Here is a 22,058-nt window from a genome sequence, read left to right as displayed (position 1 = left end):
AATTTCCATTTCTTCACTTTTTTTCGTGGTATACTTTTCGGCGACAAGTAATTTTTATGAAAAGCTATTATTCTTAGTCCCAATATAAAGTACTATTAAGTTCTATTATTTGGTACTAATGAACACATGTTGTTATGTATTGGGAGTAACACTCAACAACATTATGATAATTCTTAAATGTTATTTAGTGTTATGCAATCAAAAGATTCATTAAATATCCTGATAAATTTAAAGACTCGAATTTAACTTAAATATTATTATCAAATAACAAAAAAATACATATTTTTAAATATTTATTTTTAATGTTTAGTGGAAGAAGTATTTTTAAAAACTGAAGCAGTTAAATGTGTTTTAGATTATTTATTTAAACCAGCTTTATCTGATATCATAAAATATTCACTAAAAAATTACTCACAGAAAAAGACTTTTTATTTGATACTATTTCTTTTACTCTTTTATTACATAAAATAATATCAAATGACCAATATTGGTCATGAAATTTAAGCCAACCACTGGCGCACCAGATCAGCGAGTTTTTCCTTGGAGGCCCGCATTTCGGCGGAGTCAGAGGACGAGATCGACCCAAAGTCGGCACAATGCGAGGCATTGGCGATGAGGGTCGCTCCTTGAGCTACTCCATGGCCCATGGGATTCCATGGATCCAGGGCACCGTGGGTCATATAGACATTCTCCACTCCGGGCTCCATGCCTCCGAAGTATTCGTTGGTCTGGGCTGCATTGTTGTTGATCTGCTCATTTCCATATTGCGAACTGAAGACATCTCCGCAAAGGTTCGTGTAAAGGGTGGCGGGGAATTTGGTGCCGAAGGGTTGGTTCCTGGAGCCAGAGCTTTGGTACCAGCCATACTCATTGCAGGTCTGATAGTACCAAGGACGACCTGTAAGCAAGGATAATAAGCTATGGCTATACTTTTAGGATCACAAAACTCGACATATACCAGCATCGAAGTTTTCCACTCCCCATAAATAGTACTCAACAGTGCTGGCGTAGGTGGCATCGATGCAAATGGGCATTCCAAAGCCCCAGTACACAAAGTTAGCAATAGCCGTAGCATCATCTCGGAAGCTCAACAGATAGTCGCAGTAGTACTCAATATCGCCGGCTCTGTAAAATTTGTAATTGTAAACCATTCAGACACATGTACAATGGCCTTACTATCCTTACCTTTGGTATTGCGCCACGCCAGAAAATATGTTCGAGATACTTCCGAACAGGGACCACAAGTCCAGATCGTTTTGGTCATCGAAACTATTGCACAGGCGCAACATGGCCCTAGCTTCAGCTCCTCGCTTATTGGCAAACAGAGACTCCAACTCGGCGATGCCGTTCTCAATCCTATCGTAGCACTTCTGGCCGCCCAACTGAAGGAAGGCCTGGCCGACCACCTCCTTGTACTCGGTGAAGTCAACCTTGGCCAAAAGAGGAGCACTGGAGGCCCAGCCACCAACGACCAAGTCGGGATACAGACGCTTGAACCATACCACCATGGTGGCCGAGTAAGAACCGCCAGCCAGCAGGACCTTGGAGTTGGCCAATTGGGCATTCTCCGCCTTTAAGGTCTCAATGCATTTGACAACATCGGCCAAGGCCTGCTTTACATCCAAATACTTGAGGTTGGCAGTGGACATGGTTCTAAAAAAATGTATGATTAATTTAATAAAAGGCAAAGGATTAATAAAAACTTACGAAGTGGGAATGCTTTGACCGTAGTAGCGATGTTCGGTGTAGACGAGAACACCCTTGTGCTCCGCGGCCATATCATACCAATGCCCAGCGCTGATCATACTTTGCTCGATCTCCCATTCGCCACCCAGGTAAATGAAAATGGGACTTCCCTCAGCTTGGAACTCATCATTGATTAAATATCGCTGAAAAAGTACACGTTGAAGAGCCTCTGTTATTGTGTGTGTTAAAAAATGTAATTCGCAAAACTCAGACGTGCTTTAAAAAGTTGCGTAATTTTTGTTTCAAAAAAATAACTTTTTTTTTCGATTTTACCTACCATTTGATAGGTCGCAGTGTTGGACTCGTCAAAGTTGTCCAGTTTCTGGGTGATCCATTTTTCCTGGACATTGACACGCTTAGTCATCACCTGCTGCGGCGGGCCACGGCTTAAATTCTTAAGAGTCTTGACCAAAACAGGCACATCCTTAACCTTGGGAATGTCCAGGGCTTGGACTAGTCCTAAAATCAAGACTACAGCAAGGCAGACCAAACGTAGAGAAGCCATTTCCACAAATGAACCAACTATCCGGTCCGATTTAGGCTTTTAAGTTAACCGTCAACGGTGTCGCGTTCTAAAGTAATTTGCGGCCACGATAAGGATTGTAAATTTCACATATTTGATAAGTGACCAGCGACATGATATGATAGCCTCCAACTTTGCGATTATACGTTCACATGTGCAGTCCTTCATAAATCGATCGGAACTTATGTGAATCTTTTGTGGGATTATATAGAAATTCCCATTTATTGTCGGCCAATCAAAATCACAGCTGTGACAAGATTACTTAATCAGTCAGATTTTGTCAAACCATGTCATTGCTTAGTAATCGTGCTTGAAGTAATCTTTTAAGAATCAGTTTTATGAAATATTTTATCCGATTTTATATTTACTTTTTTTGTCAGCTCTAATTTTATTAATCTGATGTTTTTTTATTTTTAAAAAACTTTCGTAATTAACAATTTGCATTATTTCAATTCATTCATCAAGCGGTTTTCACAGTTTTTTTGTAATCTTATCTTAGGTTGATTAGATTCAATTGATAAAATATGTTTTTTGCATTAATTATTCTTTATTCCACTTTATTTCTAATTGGGTTTTCCATTAATAGTGACGGTATCTACGATTATTTAACCCACTCGCGAACCAGTTCAGCAATGCGTTCCTTCGAAGCTTTCATCTCAGCAGAGTCTCTAGAGCTGATCGAACTTAAGTCCTTGCAGTGGGCATACTCTGCAAGATCATAATGAAAAATATTAGCTTATATTTGTTCTTGTAGTGATCGGATTAATTTACCTGGAATGATCGTGGCCTGAGTCGCGTTTTGAATTCCCATTGCCCTCCAGGGATCCAATTGACCGTGGGTGAGGTAGACATTTTCTACACCCGGAGACAATCCACCAAAGTATTGGTTGGTGACACTCACTTGGTTGGAAATGAACTCGTTGGTATATTGGGAGCCATAAATATCGCCACACATGGTGGTATAGTATGTGGCCGGGAACTTGGAGCCAAAGGGTTGAGCATTAGAGCCCGAGGTTTGATACCAACCATACTCGTTGCATGTCTGGAATATCCACTGACGCACTGTAAAATAATTTGTTAGGTTGTGCTTTCAGTTCAATTTATTATAAACTTACTAATATTGCCATTGTAAGTGGTGTCTAGAAGCACTCCAATTATAGCATCATAGCTAAGATCGAAGCATTTTCCACCGCTCTCCTCGAAAACATCCAACAAATAGCCAGCCACACCATTCAGATCATTTGATCCAGCCAATATCTTCTGGCAAACGCCCTCGATTTGACCAGAACTAAAAGTAGGAACAAATTTGGGCATTTGATACAGTCGATACTATATTACTCACTTATGGGTCTGCACTACGCCTGCAAAGATATCGGAAATCTCGCTGAACAAGGTCCATACATCTAGATCGCTATAGACATCGAAGGGTTCGCAGAGCTTGAGCAGGGCTTTGACCTCAGCGCCTCTTTTGGTGGCTATCATGGACTCCATCTCGGCAATGCCATTCTCGATTCGCTTATAGCAAGCGGTGCCCCCCATCTGTTCGATGGATTGGCCAGTGACTTCCTTGTACTCTGCAGATAATATATTTTAATATCTTCTTTAAAAAGAGATCAAAGTTCTACTTACCCACAAAGTTCAGCTTGGCAAATAGCGGAGCACTCGAGGCCCAACCTCCAGCCACCAGATCGGGATAGAGCCTCTTGAACCAAGTGACCATTGTGGCGGAGTAGGAACCCCCCACAATAACGACCTTGGACTCGGACAAACCCTCATAGTTTTCTTTTATGGTATTGATGAAATGAGCCAAATCAGCCAAGGACTGATTCACACTCAGATACTTAATATTTTCATTGGAAAGATCTCTATAAGAAGATTTTGCTTAAGATATTCTCAATTATTTTGAAGAATTACTCACGGCAGGGGCTTGCTCTGTCCATAGAAGCGGTGCTCAGTGTAGGCCAGAAGAGCATTGTGCTCCTTGGCCATGTCGTAAAGGTGGCCGCCAGTTATGGATCCCGAAGAGATAGCCCATTCTCCTCCAAGATAAATAAACAAAGGTGCGCCAGACTTATAAAGTGCATCATTGAGCATATAACGCTGAAGTGTAAATTAACAAACGAAAAATATTTTTTTCTAATGTTGCATTGTAAAGATTCAACCATATATACCATTTGCCAGGTGCGTGTTTCTGACGGGTCGAAATGATCCAATTCCTGTTCGATCCAGAGGGTCTGCACTACATCCGCTCGGTTCTGATTAGACGGCAGTGGGGGCTCCTCATGGATCCGCTTGAAGGTCCTTTGAAATATACTTCCATTGGCTTGGGCCACGGCCAAAAGAGCCAAGGAAACTCCGAACCAAAACTTCATCGTCGATCGTTGAGTGTTGGAATGGGACTGAATAGCATTGAGCAACTTATGTACCAACTAAATTATTTGCTTTACCCAAAGCCAAATCTTATCGCAGGCGTAGTGCTTAATTAGCGGTTTTTAAGCCAGTAAATAATATTGTCAACTGGGTTAAATAGATTGTTGGTATTTAGCGTAGTTTTTTATTAGCCTGAAAGCCATGCGGCGTCTTATCGAGTGGTATTGTGGTCGCGACAACTGTTTCGATTATCAATCATTGGGTTTCACTCACTCAATTTGAGGGTACTTGAAATGTTGGTAATAGAGTTACCCGATAAGGGTTATACAAGGTGTAGTAGAATTACTAACTATTGCTTGATTATACCCTTTCAAATATAACTTTATTATACTGAAGAAAACGGTTCAAAAACAATGACTAATTAAAATAATTATTAATAAATAAAAAATCACTATTTCTTTAAATTTACGTACATAATAAAAAAAGATATAACAAAATATATTGATAATTTAATTTAGTTGCCTTTCATGTTGTAATTTTTGAACTTCATGATCAATGTGCGTCTTTAAGGCTTTTATAGATGGCTTGTCATTTTCTGTTGAGGCCAGTAGATCTTCGCAGTGAGTTGCTCCTTAAGTTTTTTGAATATATTATATATTTATTTAACAGTAAAATAAAGTTCACTACACCTTTTAAAATATAAGTCCAGTTGTGTTTTCTGACTTTAGTAACTGACCAAGCATCCAGTTCCGGTTGGGTTAAAAAGACTCTGCGAAAACTTTCTCTGTTTTGCAAATCCTCAAAATTTCGATCGGTGTCTTTCACTTTTCTGTCTATATAACAGTAGGAAAACTTATGTCCAAAAGCATCTAGACACATATCAAGCCAAAAATCTATAGGAATATATTCAGAGGTTTGAAAGTTTCCAAGCTGGTTACAACATTGGTACAACCAAAGACGGGCTGAAGTATCAAATCTTTAATAAAAAAAGTTAAATATGATATAAAAACTCTGCCTACCTGAATCCGTGGTATATCGAACGTCACGTAAAGATTTTAAACTGGAAATAGAGTCGTAGCATTTCGTTGATACCCCATTTAATTGCTTTTTTAGGTATAGGCTAAGCGAGGTTTTCGAAATTTCTTCACAAGCTTTTAGAATACCAATTTTACTGTAAGAAAAATGCAATTTTTATTTTTTTTCCTCAATTACTATCTGTTAAATAACTTACTTTCCATATTGCACTAGAGTGCCAACGACTTTTGTTAATCTTTCAAACAAATTAAAAACTTTCTCATCTTTTGTATGGTCAAATCCGCAAATATTCATTTCTATAAGTTTTGTAGTGTTATGTTTATTTAAGTCAGCCTTGAGTGCTTTAAAACCATGTACGATCGTATTATGGCACTTCTTACCTCCAATTTTCAAGAGCAGCTTAAAAACTTTTGAATAGAATCCCCTTAATTCAGTTTTGAACTGAAACGGGGCACTGGAACCCCAGCCTAAATCAATCAAGTTGGGATAGAGTTTGGCAAACCAGGGGACCATAAAACCTGAGTACGATCCTCCCACCAAAAATACCTTCGACTCACCGAAATAAGTTGTATTTTCTTTTAAAAATCGAATTAAAACAGCCACATCCGCCATGGCCTGGGGAACTGTAAGATATTTAAGGGATTTCACGTCGAGGGATCTAGAAACAAAAATGTTGAAATTTAAATTGATGACTATAAATTTTTAACATTTTAGAACATACTTTGTCGCTTTACTTTCTCCATAGTACCGATGTTCGCTGTGTATCAGATATCCTCCATAACGTTGAGCCAATTCGTTAATATAACTCTTGGTCAACATAATATTTGAAACATTGGTCGTAGGTGATAATATTGTTCCTTCACCTCCCATAAAGAAAAATATTGTACCATTTGGCTTAAAATAATCTTCCTTTACCATATATCTCTAAAATAGTAATATTGTAGTTCGTTGAATGATTAATTAATGTGCATTTACCATTTTAAAAGTTCGTGAATCCTCATGAAAATGATCCAATTTCTGCTCAATCCATCGGAATTCAATGGGATTCCCGCCGCAATGAAATCCAATAAAAAATGTACTTAAATAAAACAAAACTAATTTGCTGATATACATTGCTACAACTACTGGGAATTGTTATTACCTCTTATTAGCTTTTATAAAGTTTAGCTGGCCGTTTTAAATAGCAGTTAATTGCTTTGATTTTTCATGGAGAAAATATAAATGTTTTAATAGCTGCAACTAATCATAATTTTTTAAGTAGGGTGAAGAAAAGCAGTGCATTTTTGAATATAGTCACATAAATATACATAACATAAAAGAAATAAATTAAAAGTGAAAAAATATCGAATTTCAAATGTATGTATTTCCGAATCGCAATATTATGCAAAATAGTTAACCGCCTCTACTTCCAGAATTCGTTCAATTGAGCACTTCCCGGGGAATATTTTCAATTGAATATTTATTATATTTTAAAGACAGATTCCTGAATGGGATACTTCCTTCTTACACTTCTTTAGAACACGTGTTCCAAATATAAAAAAAACATCAATCGAGCAGTTCGATTTTAATTAGTCCCATCTTTCAGCCGGAAACGCCACTCCCTCAAGACAGCCCTTGAGAATCCGACGGGGAATTACTGAACACTTGCACACCAAACACGTACCAAGTGCGGCTCAAGAGGGGCAACGAAGGGTTAACACCGGTGGCGGGAATTTTCCTACTCCAGATAATAGACAGGAAAAGCGAAAAATTCGTGACACTACAAAGTGGTTTATAGAGTAGCCGAATTCGAGGAAGGAACTAATAAATATGCAGGCTCAAAATCATCAAAAGAAGGATGTGCGTGAGCAGCAACTATTTGCATACTAATTTCCGTCGGAAAATTCTCTTAGAAAATAAGTTTAATTCATAACCTGAATTCAATTTTTATTTTTATTTATATTTACATATTACGTTAAAAAAAGGATAAAGGATAAAAAAAGGATATCTAACCAACTACCAAATTCCACTTTCAGGTCATCTTTTACGATTCGGACTGGAATCCCACTGTCGATCAACAGGCCATGGATCGGGCCCATCGTTTGGGCCAAACCAAACAGGTGACTGTCTACCGACTCATCTGCAAAGGAACCATCGAGGAGAGGATTCTGCAAAGGGCCCGAGAAAAAAGCGAGGTGAGTGATCGGTGGGACAGGAAACCCTATCAAACCGCAAACTCCTCAAGTTGCTCGGTTTTCCTTTTGTTCAGTCGCATATTAGGCACGTGCTTTGTTGGGAAAAAAAACCCTCTTAAAAACCAAGGCATTGTTGCGTCTTTGGGATTTTTAAAAAAATGCTCAATGCGAAACACGAGCACTTGTAGATGGGATTAAAATGGTTTGGGTTGGTAAACCAACACCGGAAATTAATTATACAATTGGTTAGGCGACATTTAGGTTACGCCTCCTGGATTCTCTATAAGTTGGAGTGCTTCCTTGCTTGCTTGTGCATTTATTGGCTTAATTACTAAAACAGAAATCCCTTGATTACCATATGAAAGTATTTCGGGCCGACAAATAAATAGTTTAGGAAGTTAGGGTACCCTTTGGCGCTATCCCTGTTATTGTACGAGTTTCATTTCATTTCCTGCCTTGAATTTTTAATTTTATTAATCAAATATTGGAATTTTCCCCCCGAATTCAGATACAACGCATGGTCATAAGTGGCGGCAATTTCAAACCCGACACACTCAAGCCCAAGGAAGTGGTCTCATTGCTACTGGATGACGAGGAAATTGAAATGAAATGTGAGTAGATTAGAGATCAATATGGATACGAATTATTTGGGATTAATTTATATTTATTTATTCCTCTGACATTAGATCGCCAGGAGGCCAAACTCCAGTCTTCTTCGCCGATTCCAACAGCTACGCAAGGTGAACGCAAAAGACGTCATCCCAATAAGGTGAGAACGATTTGCCCCAATGAAAATCTTGTTGAAACCGAACGATCTGTGGGACATTTCATGCATGATACAGGCCGACTGCCTAATGGCTGTTTATTAGACCAAGTTTGCACTTGCTACACGACAAGTTTCGTCTGTGCTTCTTAATGAAAGTAAATGATCTTTTGAGTGAGGTTCAAATTGCGAATGCGTCCATATACAGATAGCAAAAGCGAGACGAAGCCCGGCTCGGTTGTTCTTGGCCTATGGCATTGCAGTGGTGGTCATGGTCACGTGATTCATGCAACATCACAGCACACACACACTGCAAGAACAGCAACAAAGACAATTCAATTTGCTACAAAACTCAACTCATCGTCTTGGCTGGTCTTGGTCTGCTACATAGCGTGCCTTGAACCTACTCCATGAGCCATAAGCCACTAGCACTTCCAGCCAACTATATTCATTCATCCAAGTGTCGTACACTTTGAAAAACTTCTATCATCAGCCCAATATAATTTCATTTTAATATGGTTCGTATTTTGAATGTATTAGGATGGAATTTTTATATTTAGTACCTAAAATTTTTTTTTTAACAAATTACAAATAATTAAAATGGCATTTTTTTCTGATCATTCATTATTAACTTTATTTTACACATTCAAATCGTATCCCAAGTCAATAAAATCTAAATTAATTTTTGCAAAATCCTATCCAAAATAGATTTAGAATTTTATTTTCCCAGTTCTTTTAAATAAGTATTTTAAAGTAATTTTTGAGAAAAGACATACTTCTAACCGTTTTTTAAATATATCCCTAATAACTTAAAATTATCTGATAAATATTAACATTTAACATTGTGTATTTCACTGTGTAATCGTACTCCCCACCTTATACTTCGTACTTACTCTCCAAAGCAAACACTTTGCTTTTACCCTACTTGGACTCGCAGTCGCTGTCTCTCGGAGACTCTTTTAAAAAACAGTTTCAAGTGCTTTTTGGTTCGCTTTGGTTTGGATCGGATTGGTTCGGTTTGGGGTGCAGGCTCTACTACTTACTACCAACCACCTCCAAACTCGGGCCCTGACTCTTCTTTGTGTTTTGTTTTTGTTGGTTTCGCTAAATGATTTTGTGCGTTCAATGGAACACTGATTATGGTCTGGTGCTGTTGTTGCTTCTTCTGCCTTTGGGTCTGGGTCTTCGTCTTGGTGGCTTCTCTCCGTTTTTGGTTCTACGGGCAGTGGTGTTGCGCCTCCTTTTAGTTGGTGGGGTACTCGTACTCGCACTCCACTCAAGTTCATATGCCACCGGCCGACACAATGCTATAATGGCACGCAGTCATATCCCGACCCCTCGCCACCGGGTTGTCAATTCATTTACGGTCGGAAGTTCAAGTTTCCAATGCGCGAATACTACTTATTATTATGTTTTCAGGTTAAGTGCAGCAAGCGTCTTGTTTCCTTTGGGCCTTTCGATTGGAGAGAGGCATTCATTTGGAACAGATTCTGTGTCGCAGTTGTTTATTTTAAAACGGTTTATTTTCTATACCGATATAATGATATATAATTTGAGAAAGTGCTTTACGCACAGTTGGTTTTGTTTGCTTAGATATTGTTACTAAATCAATTAAATTTTTTCTTTAATTTGGTTTAAATGAAGATATATGTTGATGTATAGAAAAAGATAATTTTGTTTTAAATTCGTTTATTTACACCCGTTCCTACAAAAACAATGCCATCCAACAACCTATTAAAATTAATTTAGTTGAGATTTAATATTAATATAAAAACTTTTCCTACTTCCTTTCAACTAAGTATAATTACTTTGCCCAGAACTCTTTTAATTTATTTTTGAACTACCACAACTTTTTCCCATTTCTCCCTAAACTTTAACAATGAATATCATTAATTTTGGAGCGATTTAACAAGCAGCTGAGTGCATGTAGGAAAATTGCTACTGTTTTCCCAGCAATTGACTATCAAAATCTGGGCAAAATGTATGCAAAACTCTTTACCCTACTTCCGAACAATTTCCTCAAGCATGGCAATTACCAGAGGCCCACCTCCAACCCCCGAATGCGTCCCATTTTTAACACTATCCCTCCGCTTGACCAGCCCATAACTCAAGTCTTATATGTAGTTTTGTTCAAGTTTGGCATGAATGATTTTTATGCCACACACTAGAAGGGGAGGGAGCTGAGATAACCTGGCATAAATTATAAATGGTTTAAAGGGGGAATTCTTGGGCCAGTTAGAAGATACGAACGATAAGCAACCGTTGTAGAAGAAAACCAGATATATCTCATTTCCGTTGGCCATTAAAATGCTAATTGATTTGATTGTTACATTCGGGAATTAAGGTATAAATTTTTTATGATATTATTTTTATTGTCTTAGGATGTAAATATGGGTGGTACCACCATCGCGGCCACTTTGGTTGCCCAAAACCCAGACGACGATGTGCCCAGTTGCAGTTCTGCGGCCAAACGCCTAAAATTGGAGCCAGAAGAGGATTTTATCGACGTGGGCATTACGTCATCGGCATCGAGTGTTGGCACGGATAGCAATCATCCGACTCTCAGTCAGGAGACCTATGTCCCAGGAGCAACCTGCGTCCAGCAGATGGACAATGATTCCGACAATGAGGCTCTGGTGGTGGATGGAGACAGCCCTACTCTGATGGGACCAAACGAGTCTATGAGTGAGTACCTATTGACTTTTTTGGGTGGCTTTTATCAAATATTTGGTAAATTACATATAAACTACCTTTGGACACATACTTTTCTAGTACTCAGTTGTGAAACCTTTGCCTTAAAAAATATTATATTACAAACATTGTCTTAGCGATATAATTTTGGCAAATTTATGCCTTTGACTTACCCATAAAACTAACAATGTCTTTAAATATGTGGGTAGCAAATATCCCATATCTCAATCTCACAAAACTTAAGCCCGATTTAAATGTTTTACGACGATCACTTCTCTAATGATTAATAACTGAAATTATTTGGTAATCACCTGAAGTATGAAGGCAATTGAAAATGTGGTCTACCAACTTAACTTGCCTCAAACTGAGAGCATGTTGGTTGTTATGAGTTGCCAATTGCATGTGGGATGTGCAACGATTGCAGCTTGTTAGCTCATGCGATTTGCATTCGAAAACGATAAGAGAAGGCAACCGAGGAGGGGGTGAGGTTAAATGTCTGCAATGCAGAAACATTTCAAATTTGTTTAACAATTAACCAATCGAAAGTACAAGACGTTGAAAAGTAGGCAACGAGCAAAAAGCAGCCGCAACAGCAAAAAACTGATGTGAAATCGCGACAAGTGCAGCGTCAGCAGATCGAAGTAGCAAGTTGCAGGTTGCAAGTTGCTGGAGGAGGAGACTAGCAGCAACAGCACCGATGGCATCTGTTACTTGACCAGTTTGTTGCCCGTTTGGTTGGCCAAATTGTGGCACACTCACTGATTGGCCTGCAAATTCGCTGGCGAACGCAGCTAATTTTGCCTATGTCCCCGTTTCATCTTGTTACTGCAAACGCGCGTCTGTCGCTTGATAACGTTTTCATTTCAGGAATACTACCAGTTAAACTGCTGTCTTATTCCCCTTCTTGGCAGACAGTGATGACAGCTTTGTGTTCAGCATAAACTTAGCTAAAGAGTGTGGGAATAGAAAAGGATAATACAAAATTTAGTACATTAAGAGGACATGTTTTTCTTTTTTCATACTTTTATTTTAACAATTTATCAACTAAAAATGTTATTAAATATAAATGAAAAATTAGTATTGTAATAAATAACAAGAAAGGAAAGCTAACTTCGGGCGGAGCCGAAGTTGATATACCCTTGCAGAATACTCTGTAAATTATATTCTCCAAAATTATTCATATGATGCATTCTTAATACTCATAAAAAATCCCAACTTCCTAACTTTAAAAACACCTAAGTTATGACATTTCCAATCGTTCAGTTATATGGCAGCTATAGGATATAGTCGGCCGATCCTTATGAAATTTGGTAGGTCGGATTGGCTGGCCAAATATAACACCCATAGAAAATGCCAACTTCCTAACTTTACAAACACCAAAGTTATGGCATTTCCGATCAATCAGTTGTATGGCAGCTATAGGATATAGTCGGCCGATCCTTATGAAATTCGGCATTTCGGATTGATTAGCCAAATATAAAACCCATAGAAAATCCCAACATTCTAACTTTACAAACACCAAAGTTATGGCATTTCCGATCAATCAGTTATATGGAAGCTATAGGATATAGTCGGCCGATCCTTATGAAACTCGGCATGTCGGATTGATTAGCCAAATACAAAACCCATAGAAAATCCCAACTTCCTAACTTAACAAACACCAAAGTTATGGCATTTCCGATCGTTCAGTTATATGGCAGCTATAGGATATAGTCGGCCGATCCCGGCCGTTCCGACTTATATACTGCGTGCAAAGGAAAGAAGGGTGTGTGCAAAGTTTCAATTCGATATCTTTAAAACTGAGAGACTAGTTCGCGTAGAAACAGACAGACGGACAGACAGACGGACAGACAGACGGACAGACAGACGGACAGACGGACAGACGGACATGGCTATATCAACTCAGGAGGTGATCCTGATCAAGAATATATATACTTTATAGGGTCGGAGATGTCTCCTTCACTGCGTTGCACACTTTTGACCAAAATTATAATACCCTCTGCAAGGGTATAAAAATGTGTCTTTGTTAAGTTCTATATTTTATAATTGCTACAGGAATAAAAAGTTTGTGAACTGAATGGCGCTATTTATTGAAAATTGGACAAGCCTGGCCGAAATAAGCCATATTGGCATTTCTTGTGCCAGATTTCCCAGACATACGCAACCCAATTTAATGTGGACGAAGTTGATTATGTTTGGTTCGCTTGTCACTTGGCGTTTGGTTTTTGTTTTGTCTTCGGTTTTTGCTTAGCATTAAAATGCCACAAAAAAGGAAGGAAAGTCGAAGAAAGACGGAAAGAAAAAACGGACCAAACTGCGGCTCATAAATAATTTTTATGTGCACAGGGCTTGGCCAAAAGACACAGCTAATTTAATCAATGAGCTCACGTGTTGTGGCTACATAAATTGCCAATCCGAGCTGGTTGCTCTTGTTGTTTTGATTTCGTAATGTTAACCGACATTTATTTGCTGTTTATTACTATGCCGAGCAAAATGAGAAATTGTCATGAATCCAGAGTTAGACATTCTGCTGTTGTAATTCTTTCAATAAAAATACTTCTTTGTGATCCAAGCGTAACTAAATTATTTGCGCGATGTTTTACACAACTTCATTCCATGACCAGACCTGACGAACACAGAAAGAAATATTTTGATTCAAACTGATGATTTGTTTAGAAACTATTATTAAATAATTAAACTTGTTGAAATACAAAAATGTTTACTGTTTGGTTTCATATTTCTAAATGATATTTACAATATATGTATATTTTTTTTACGTGTGAAGCACGAGGTAATCAAAGGGGAGCTTAATGTTATACAGCAGGATTGTTTTTTCTGTGCCGCAATTGACCACATTTTCTCTTGCCATCATTCAAATTTCCCAGTGCGTGCACAACTTTTTCTCATTCCGTTTAATTGTATTGTGTAACACAACAAGTGAAACAATTTCTTAATTGGTGGCATTCAATTGGGACACGTGCCAAATCTGCAACTTTCACATAAGCCAAACATAATGCAACATAACAAAATGCGAACCACTAAACGATGCCATTACTCCACCCAAATTAAATATTCATTAGGCCAACCCCTCGTAGATCATAAGATCCTTGTCCACTTTGTCAGCGGAGCTTGTGAGACATGAAAATAATTAAACCAAAACACTTGTTGAACATATACATACCCGTATATAAATCGGAGCTCTCAGGGAACAGCGGCAAAAAAGTATCTCATAGAATACACGTTAGCCATGAGACACAATTACGATGCGAATCTTAGCAGCAAATCAAAACTGCGAACAAAAACTTTGATTGGCCACAAAAATTCACACAGAAGCAGGTAATTACAAAACGAAAAAAAAAACATTCTCGAATGCCAATCATCGGAAGGCATATGAAAAATGTGCGTTTCGCTGAGCATTCTGAAGTATTCAACTATCAATTGCATAGGCTCGGTTTGCTAATGGTTCGATTTCGGCCCAACTTGCTTCTGGCCCGGACTTTGGCGCATAAATTTACACCTTATTGGCCCCCATAGCGCCCATAGCGAGTACGTGCCGCGGATCTTGGGTACGCGGCTCAACATTCGATTTGGCCAATTGCAGTTGGCCACTTTTCAGCCGGCCGGCTCGAAGCTCGATAATTAAAGTGGTTTTGACTCAAATTGGTTAATCTTATTTGCAATGTGAAAATGAAACGAATCCGCTTAAGAATTCGACTTTACACATATTGCTTTGGCTTTGCATTGGTTAGATTTAAATTCGTGCATTTTTAATTGGCCATGGGTAAAAAACAAAAGAATGGTGCTTTAAATATTTCAGCAGTGATTGATTGCAATCGAAATTAACTGTTTTTGACATCAACTGGACAGATTTTTTGTAAGCCACTTTTTTATTTCAATAACAATTAGTTTACTATTAAAATTATTTTAGAGTTTATTAAATGGTATATAATAACAGTATTAAAAATGATTACTATTATTTTATATTTTATTTGTCTTTGATCATACTATTATAATTTAAAGTTCTTCTTCAGTAAATGATGAAAAGTTTCCCTACTTAACGATTCGATGACGGTCCAATTTAATGATAGAAACTACCAAAACCCAAAATAAAATAAGTGCCCTTCAATTACAGCTCGCTACCATTATGCACCCCAAATGTTTCCAAAAAAGAACATACTTCATGCCAGTTTGGTGTATGCCTTTTTTAGTTGTTCGTTTTTGGGGTGTTGCCCAGTCACTATACGTTTTTTTTTTAGAACACGGCTCCACCAGGAAAAGGGAACGCAGGACCATCTGCCATCGGGGTTTTCGGTCATTAGCTAAATGTAGCGTAAAATTGCTGGCGTTTCCGTTAGTTCGAGTCGCATCTGTGGTGTCAATTTCACACATGTTATGACCACTTTGCGGTCGCCAGATTGATGACTCTTTCGGAACGGGACACAAAAGTCCTTGTCCTTGTCCTTGTTAGCTAATCCCCTCGAAGTTCCGGCCCGGAAGTGTCCAGTGAATTGCTTGGACCGGGGCTTAAATTTAAAATTCATGTGGCAAAGCCAGACAAAAATCTCTGTGTGGCGGCAACAAATCATGACAATGGCAGTGAACACAATAATGGCCACTGCACCTCATCAAAAGCAACACGCTGCCGAAGACGATGATGAAGATGGGCGACACAGCCAACAGAGACCACCACTTGAATCCCGGCCAGAAGGCGGAGACAGCGTTAGAAAGGCCAGAACGAGTATCGCAGGCATACGACAATCGCCGGGCAAAAAGTGCGATCGATTGCAATGCGCACCGAATTTCAATTGGCTCCAGGAGCGGACCCCATCGAGATTGGACTCCAAGCGGGGAATACAGTTGCTGCAGTTGGCCATCACCAACTGGCCACGAAAGGAATTGGGTTATGACCTCGAATGCGTGTCGCCACGGGCAATGCCACAATGCATCTGCTTGGGGCCTCTAGCTTTCATCGAACCATGGACTCGTGATTGAGCCGTTTGGGTTCAGAGAGGCATAGAGAAGCAGCAAGTATCTTCCACATTTTTCAAGCATTGTGCCCGGCAGAGTCCCAGGATTGAAAGAAATGCTAGAAAAATGTCTACTAAGGAATGTATTTTTTCAAAGCTACAATTCTATTGTTTACGATCTCTCAAGTAGAAATGCCTTTGAAGGGGATTTAAATCCCGTTTACTTTAAGACAAGTGAAAAAGATATAATAAATTCCATGAGTTGGTAAAAAACTATACAAATTTTCTGGTTTTCTTTAAAATTTTGATTTTATTAATTCCGATTTAAATAAAGTGAATTTAAGTTTGATGAATTCGCATTTTATATGTTAAGTAGTCCTGGATATCATTTTCAAAAAAAATATATATAAAAGACCAAAAGTGAATTGAAATTATGCCATGATATAAATCAGGTTAATCCATTGGTTAAAATGGTTCTAAAAGTCTACGAAAAAAAGAGAAAACGCTCAATGAAAATTCGGAAAAAAGTTAAATTTAAGCGCGTAAACCATTTGGGTAATTCTTTGATCAGGCACACTACGACGCATCGTAGAAAAATTCCAATTGAGGTAGGACAATGCCACCCGCAAAAAGACTCCGCGCTTCGACGAGGGAGTGGTGCGATCGGAACTCGAGACCCAAGTCTCCGATACTCACTTCCGCCGTCCAACCGGAACCTACGCGTTGGCAGAAACCAGGACCCATGGGTCGAAATGATTGGGCCAACTTCCACAGTCGCTATCAAGTAGAAGTAACGACTTTGCGTAACGAGATCGAGAGACTGCAAGGTGGCAAGCAGAAAGTAAGCAGGTAAATGTTCGCTTTCAAAGCTCCCAAATGAGTAGCAAACTCCTGGTAAAAAATTCATTACTTTAAAAAGGGAAAACAAAAACTTCTAAAAATACCACATTGCTAGGTATTTCTTGGATAGGGCTTAAACAAATTCCTTCTAAAATGCAGTTTGTATTTTTTAAAGGAAGAACTTTTCTTAGACCCTAATCTTCCCTTAGAAAAAAGAAAAGTAGCAAGCCGACTTCCGAGGATGATAATTATCTGAGGGAGAACCAACAGCGACTGAGCAGGCCGCGCTGGCAGCGTGAAAAGTATATCACACCGCCGCCGGAGCAGTTTTCCTATCGACCACATTTAACCGGAAGATCCACTCCACGACCGGAACATGGTAGACCCGTCAAGAAGCCGACGGTTCCGTGCTGCTTCCAGCATGAAGATCTCGAGACGGAGTTCTGGGCCAACATGAGATTTCCTGTATCGCGGAAAGCCCTTCGAGCCTGCCCCAGCAAGAAGATCTGTGAACTCTCCCAGCCACGTCAATTCCCTCGGAAGGCCCACTGTTCGATGGCCGAGGATCAAATTGTAAGACGCCGAAAAATGACACCGCGGCAGTGGCGACTTCATTTGCAGCGTCTGGAGTTTCTGTCCAAACCAAATCCACGGGTTTTGGCCGACCTAATTTGCTGCTGTTCCTAAATCAAACCAAAAAGATTGACCCTAAACTACAGATTCATTAACTAAATAACTTACTATTTAGTTGGTTGAACTGTAGTATAGTATTAATCAGTTTGTGTACATTTGAAATTGTACAGATGTCTAAACAAGAACATAAATAAAATTTATAAAAAACCATAAGTATTTTAGGCACTAACCGAATTGAATGTTTGATAGAAATTAAATTAATAGCCAAAACATTTAATTTGTGATTTAAGTAGTAATTTTGCTATGACTGAACAGTAGGCCGCCATTGCTTATTCAGAAAAAATGATCTCAGAACATCCAGATAGTACAGCTTAGTTAGTCCTAAGGCAACAGCTCCAAAATTTTCAAAAAGTGTAAACGTAAAAAGCCTATAAAAAAATTATAAAAATGATGGGTGACAGTTTTGGAATTGGCATGGGCAAATTGAAGAGCACAGAACCTTCGATAGGACCTTTAGAACCGGATAATGATTATTACGAAGCGGAAACGTTGCTACAAAAATCGAAGTCGCATCATACGCCACAGCCCTCGTGGGTGGCGTGGTGCGAGCGGAACTCCAAGCCGGTGAAGCGTCCGAGGCCCCGGGTCGTCCGAAAGTTGACCAAGTGGCAGAAGAATGGACCGATGACTAAGAAGGACTGGAAGCATTTCTGCGCATGGGCTGCCCTCCGGACAAGGCCAAGAGAACCTGAGCCGCCGAAACCTGCGAAACTCCCTTGCGTGGCCAAATACCTACCCTGCGCCAAAAAGAAGCGCCACTTGGATGAGGATGAGCTGCGAGAGAGGATGCTGGAGTTGGCGAATCCCCGAAAGGTCACCCAGAAGTATAGTATAACTGACCGCCCGCCGGCCTACTCCCCGGTGATCTCTTGGGGTAAACCGCCTCATCGCGATCCTGGCAGACCCTTTAAGCCGCCCTTCGTGCCCGTCTGTTTCCCCACCGACGAACTCGAGGCCGAGTTCTGGGCCCAGCTTAGGTTTCCCGTCCGGCAGGCAGCCCTCTTGGGGAAGGTCACGCCCCGCATTTTAAATCTGTCCAAGCCACGGTCTTATCCACCAACTCCACACTGCCCGATTCCCGAAAGACTACCGGATCCATTGGATGTGCCTCCGCCACCGCGCAAGAAGTTCACCAGCAGAGAATGGCGACTGCACCAGATCCGACTGATTTATCTGTCCAAACCCGTCATCAGAAAGGAGCTGGATTACATATTTTATAATATTTAACACCCTCTTGGGTCTTATAGCTGCTCTTTGTATTTGTCCAACTCGAAATTTATCTATTAAAGCATTTTGTGGACTATAGATTTAACTTATTGCATATAGCAAACAATATTCTTATAAAATATAACCTGTAACCAAAAGTGTTAGTGTGGGTTTAAAAAAAATCGGTTCATAGAATATAGGTAGTAGTTGTAGGTATTAAAATGTAAAAGTTAAAAAAAAATACGTTGGTATATGTATAATTTTTGGAATTATGTATCATATTTCGTCTGCAGCTTAATTGGCTATTAATTTATCAGTTTTAATGTAATTTTTTCAAAACCAATTCGTGTGAAACAACAGGACGGGACCAAGTAGGCGCTTATCCAGTCGCCAGTTTGATTTTATACCTCAACCAGTTTAGAATTTTACTTTTTTATTAATCATCGCCATAAGAACACAAAATTTGATTTTTTCAATTAGATAAAGTTTCATCTATTGCCAAATTTTAAGTGATTTTAAATCAATAATCGGGCCACCATGAGCATCGTGCAGGAGGACACCAAGGCGAGTATCCTCAGTGTGGTGAAGCCGCCGCCGAGTTGGGTGGAATGGTGCGAGCGGAATGCCAAGCCGATCGAGCGCCGTTTGTACCGGGAGAAGCGTTACTTGACCCGATGGCAGATTCCGGGACCCATGAAGAAGGCTCAGTGGAAGGAGTTCTACGAGTGGGCAGCCACCAGATCCATGCCCAAGGAGCTGCCGCCGGTCGTCCGGGAGCCCATACCCTGCTTCCCCAAGTATTTGCCATGTGGCAGAAAACCGCGCCAAATCGATCCCGAGGAATTCCAGGAGAAGGTTGCTAAGCTAGCCACGCCCCTCGAACGGAAGATGACGCCGAAGCACGAGTACATCTATCCGGTGCATCCATACTCCCCGATAATTGTCTGGGGTCAGCCACCGCTCCATGACAAAGGACGACCCTTTAAGCCCCCACCAAAGCCGTGCTGTTTCTTCAACGCCGACATCGAGGACAAGTGGTGGGCCGAACTCCGCTTCCCCATTCGCAAGGCCGCGCTCAAGGCCACGATCACACCACGAATCCTTAGCCTATCGAAACCGAAGATCACGCCTCAATTTCCCCCGCATTGCTACCATCCGGATCATATCTACGATGTCCTCAATGTCAAGCCGCCAAGGAGGAAGAAGTTTACTCCCCAGGGATGGCGTCTTCACCAGATCCGATTGCTATATCTTTCCAAGCCAGTGTCTCGTCCCGAATACGAGTATTTTTATATGTAATTTAGTGTCACATGGCGTCCAAAGCAACTGTTTTCAATCCAAGATAATTGTTTATGATTTCAAATATATGTTGTACTAAAGTATAAGTATTTATATTGTAGTTATATTGTAAATAAGCGCTTTAATTTATATTCCATCTTTAAGATGTTCTTGTATATCTTTAGAAGATATCTTCTAAGATTACTGAAGTCTACTTCAAAAAAAAAGTAATATTTTTTAAGTTACTTTAAATAGTTTAAAGCTTATGAAGAAATTTAAAGCAATTTGCTTTAGTAGTCTTTTCTAAGTTCAGTTACAGTCAGGTCTTTTTTCACGGATACGATTCTCTACGGATCGTAGCAGACTTTTGCAAATCCGTTAAAAAATTAACAATTTCACACAGATAAGAATCGCAATTTATTCGACTTTTTATGGCTTACAGTAGCTGGCAATAACAACAACAGCGAAATGTAATCTAAGCCTGCAAATCTGAGAAGGAAGAGGAGAGCCCGGTGGCCGGGAAAAAAGTGCCAAGGAGCCAAAAGATCCAAAGAGCCACTTAGTCATGGCCGGCGCATTACAGTCAAAGGTGAGGCCTTTCGAGCCGAGATTCCCTTCTTTCACTTCGTTTATCAGGCGTAACAAACATGCGTCACATTGACTTTGGCACCGGGCCCAGGGAGCTAGGATCAAGGTTCACAAATGATCATCAGTCAAATCAATTAGATAATTGAATGAATGATTTGTGAAATCCGATTATGCTCGCCGGATTCTTATTTCTCCTTTCCTGGGCTTCATTCTCTGCTACTTATTTTTTTACATTCCGTTTTTTGTCGTATTTTGCTTACTGCAATTTCGTTGTTGTTATTTCTTCGGCCTTTCGTGCCAATTGGCAATATGGAGAGGGCCCAGACGAAGTAAATGTAACCCCGACAAATAGCAGCAAATCAAATAAAAGCGAAAATATTTATTACAATCATAAATACAACTGGAGCGAAGGGAATACTATTGATAGTATAGGCTGAAGTTCGGTGGGTGGACGAGGGGCGTAGTGTCAAAGGATTTTTTGGATACTCTTTGATGGGTTACCATAAGATTATTCTGCATGAATTGAAACTGGAGATTGTAAAACAATATTATACTCGATATTTTTATATATGAACGCCGCAATGTTATTCCAATGTGTTTATGCCTTATAAATATATTTTTATATATTTAACTTACAACTTACATATGAACAAAATTTAATCCTTTTGTAATATATTTAATATTCCTGTTTTAAAAAAAGGGCAAGCCATTATTATTACATTTTCAAGACTTGTACCTTACATTTTTAAATATAAAATACGAAATAAAATATTCCTTTTTTATTTTATTACCATAATAGGCAATTTTAAACCCATATTCCACTGTCATACCCTAATCATCTGGCTTAGCTCTAGCTAGACTTCATCCATCAAGCTCAACATTTCCATTTTGCCTGGTATTTTCCAGCAATTTCCCTTCCCTGGCTGACAGCTGAATTATGCTAAAAAGCGAAACTTTGGTTGTTGCTGGTGTTTTTTGATGTTTTGCTGCAATACCGCGACGTTTGACCGAAATACATGACAAAAGCAGCAACAAACCAAGAACGAATTGCCAAAAAAGCGAGGAAAACCTCTTGTGGGCTGTGTGAATTGCCTTGGATTGAATATTATTGATAAAACTTATGGCTGAAATCCAAAGTTCAGTTCAATAATATTGCATTGCCGTTCATGTTGTTCTCGTTCTCG

The 22,058-nt window shown here is 39.4% G+C and overlaps 6 protein-coding genes across 7 annotated transcripts in view; 4 read left to right on the top strand and 2 right to left on the bottom strand.

The window, feature by feature from the left end:
- LOC108038376 (chromatin-remodeling ATPase INO80) overlaps positions 1 to 22,058 on the top strand; it is a 39,494-nt gene that overhangs the window by 13,167 nt on the left and 4,269 nt on the right. Inside the window, exons 9-12 of one of the 2 annotated variants that reach the window (XM_044457429.1) lie at positions 7,690 to 7,848; positions 8,357 to 8,459; positions 8,535 to 8,617; positions 10,993 to 11,296. In XM_044457429.1, the coding sequence (XP_044313364.1) occupies positions 7,690 to 7,848; positions 8,357 to 8,459; positions 8,535 to 8,617; positions 10,993 to 11,296 (649 nt within the window). Of the gene's footprint in view, positions 1 to 7,259; positions 7,333 to 7,689; positions 7,849 to 8,356; positions 8,460 to 8,534; positions 8,618 to 10,992; positions 11,297 to 22,058 lie in introns of those variants that run through there. The other variant, XM_044457430.1, reaches the window with a different exon arrangement.
- LOC108045583 (thymus-specific serine protease) lies at positions 408 to 2,269 on the bottom strand. Its single transcript, XM_017124953.2, has 5 exons — positions 2,024 to 2,269; positions 1,708 to 1,889; positions 1,186 to 1,653; positions 959 to 1,125; positions 408 to 898 (listed from the first exon to the last, which is right to left on the bottom strand). The coding sequence occupies exons 1-5, from the start codon at positions 2,249 to 2,251 to the stop codon at positions 501 to 503; spliced, it is 1,443 nt and encodes a 480-aa protein (XP_016980442.1). The 5' UTR covers positions 2,252 to 2,269; the 3' UTR covers positions 408 to 500.
- Positions 2,760 to 4,792, bottom strand: LOC108045582 (putative serine protease K12H4.7). Its single transcript, XM_017124952.2, has 7 exons — positions 4,441 to 4,792; positions 4,188 to 4,369; positions 3,899 to 4,134; positions 3,612 to 3,843; positions 3,385 to 3,557; positions 3,041 to 3,331; positions 2,760 to 2,977 (listed from the first exon to the last, which is right to left on the bottom strand). Exons 1-7 carry the CDS (start codon positions 4,639 to 4,641, stop codon positions 2,871 to 2,873), a joined length of 1,422 nt encoding a protein of 473 aa, XP_016980441.1. The 5' UTR covers positions 4,642 to 4,792; the 3' UTR covers positions 2,760 to 2,870.
- On the top strand, positions 16,671 to 17,955 carry LOC108052672. The gene is made up of 2 exons (XM_044457431.1): positions 16,671 to 17,118; positions 17,319 to 17,955. The coding sequence occupies exons 1-2, from the start codon at positions 16,886 to 16,888 to the stop codon at positions 17,794 to 17,796; spliced, it is 711 nt and encodes a 236-aa protein (XP_044313366.1). The 5' UTR covers positions 16,671 to 16,885; the 3' UTR covers positions 17,797 to 17,955.
- Positions 18,072 to 19,107, top strand: LOC108052669. The gene has a single exon (XM_017135113.2). The coding sequence runs from the start codon at positions 18,190 to 18,192 to the stop codon at positions 19,027 to 19,029; it is 840 nt and encodes a 279-aa protein (XP_016990602.1). The 5' UTR covers positions 18,072 to 18,189; the 3' UTR covers positions 19,030 to 19,107.
- LOC108052671 lies at positions 19,405 to 20,396 on the top strand. The gene has a single exon (XM_017135115.2). The coding sequence runs from the start codon at positions 19,546 to 19,548 to the stop codon at positions 20,305 to 20,307; it is 762 nt and encodes a 253-aa protein (XP_016990604.1). The 5' UTR covers positions 19,405 to 19,545; the 3' UTR covers positions 20,308 to 20,396.

The sequence above is a fragment of the Drosophila rhopaloa genome, unplaced genomic scaffold, assembly GCF_018152115.1.
Source record: "Drosophila rhopaloa isolate 14029-0021.01 unplaced genomic scaffold, ASM1815211v1 contig_155, whole genome shotgun sequence".
Classification (NCBI taxonomy): domain Eukaryota; kingdom Metazoa; phylum Arthropoda; class Insecta; order Diptera; family Drosophilidae; genus Drosophila; species Drosophila rhopaloa.
This window is presented reverse-complemented; position numbering and strand designations above follow the sequence as displayed.

What these genes read in the sequence shown, in the direction of transcription:
- LOC108045583 (XM_017124953.2), bottom strand. Translation starts at nt 2,251, where the DNA reads ATGGCTTCTCTACGTTTGGTCTGCCTTGCTGTAGTCTTGATTTTAGGA. An exon ending in ACACTGCGACCTATCAAATG is followed by an intron (nt 1,890 to 2,023) that starts GTAGGTAAAATC and finishes GTACTTTTTCAG; the next exon opens with CGATATTTAATCAATGATGA. An exon ending in GGCGTGGCGCAATACCAAAG is followed by an intron (nt 1,126 to 1,185) that starts GTAAGGATAGTA and finishes CAAATTTTACAG; the next exon opens with AGCCGGCGATATTGAGTACT.
- LOC108045582 (XM_017124952.2), bottom strand. Translation starts at nt 4,641, where the DNA reads ATGAAGTTTTGGTTCGGAGTTTCCTTGGCTCTTTTGGCCGTGGCCCAA. An exon ending in GGACAGAGCAAGCCCCTGCC is followed by an intron (nt 4,135 to 4,187) that starts GTGAGTAATTCT and finishes ATCTTCTTATAG; the next exon opens with AGATCTTTCCAATGAAAATA. An exon ending in GGCGTAGTGCAGACCCATAA is followed by an intron (nt 3,558 to 3,611) that starts GTGAGTAATATA and finishes TCCTACTTTTAG; the next exon opens with TTCTGGTCAAATCGAGGGCG.
- LOC108052672 (XM_044457431.1), top strand. Translation starts at nt 16,886, where the DNA reads ATGCCACCCGCAAAAAGACTCCGCGCTTCGACGAGGGAGTGGTGCGAT. An exon ending in GGCAAGCAGAAAGTAAGCAG is followed by an intron (nt 17,119 to 17,318) that starts GTAAATGTTCGC and finishes ATCTTCCCTTAG; the next exon opens with AAAAAAGAAAAGTAGCAAGC.
- LOC108052669 (XM_017135113.2), top strand. Translation starts at nt 18,190, where the DNA reads ATGATGGGTGACAGTTTTGGAATTGGCATGGGCAAATTGAAGAGCACA.
- LOC108052671 (XM_017135115.2), top strand. Translation starts at nt 19,546, where the DNA reads ATGAGCATCGTGCAGGAGGACACCAAGGCGAGTATCCTCAGTGTGGTG.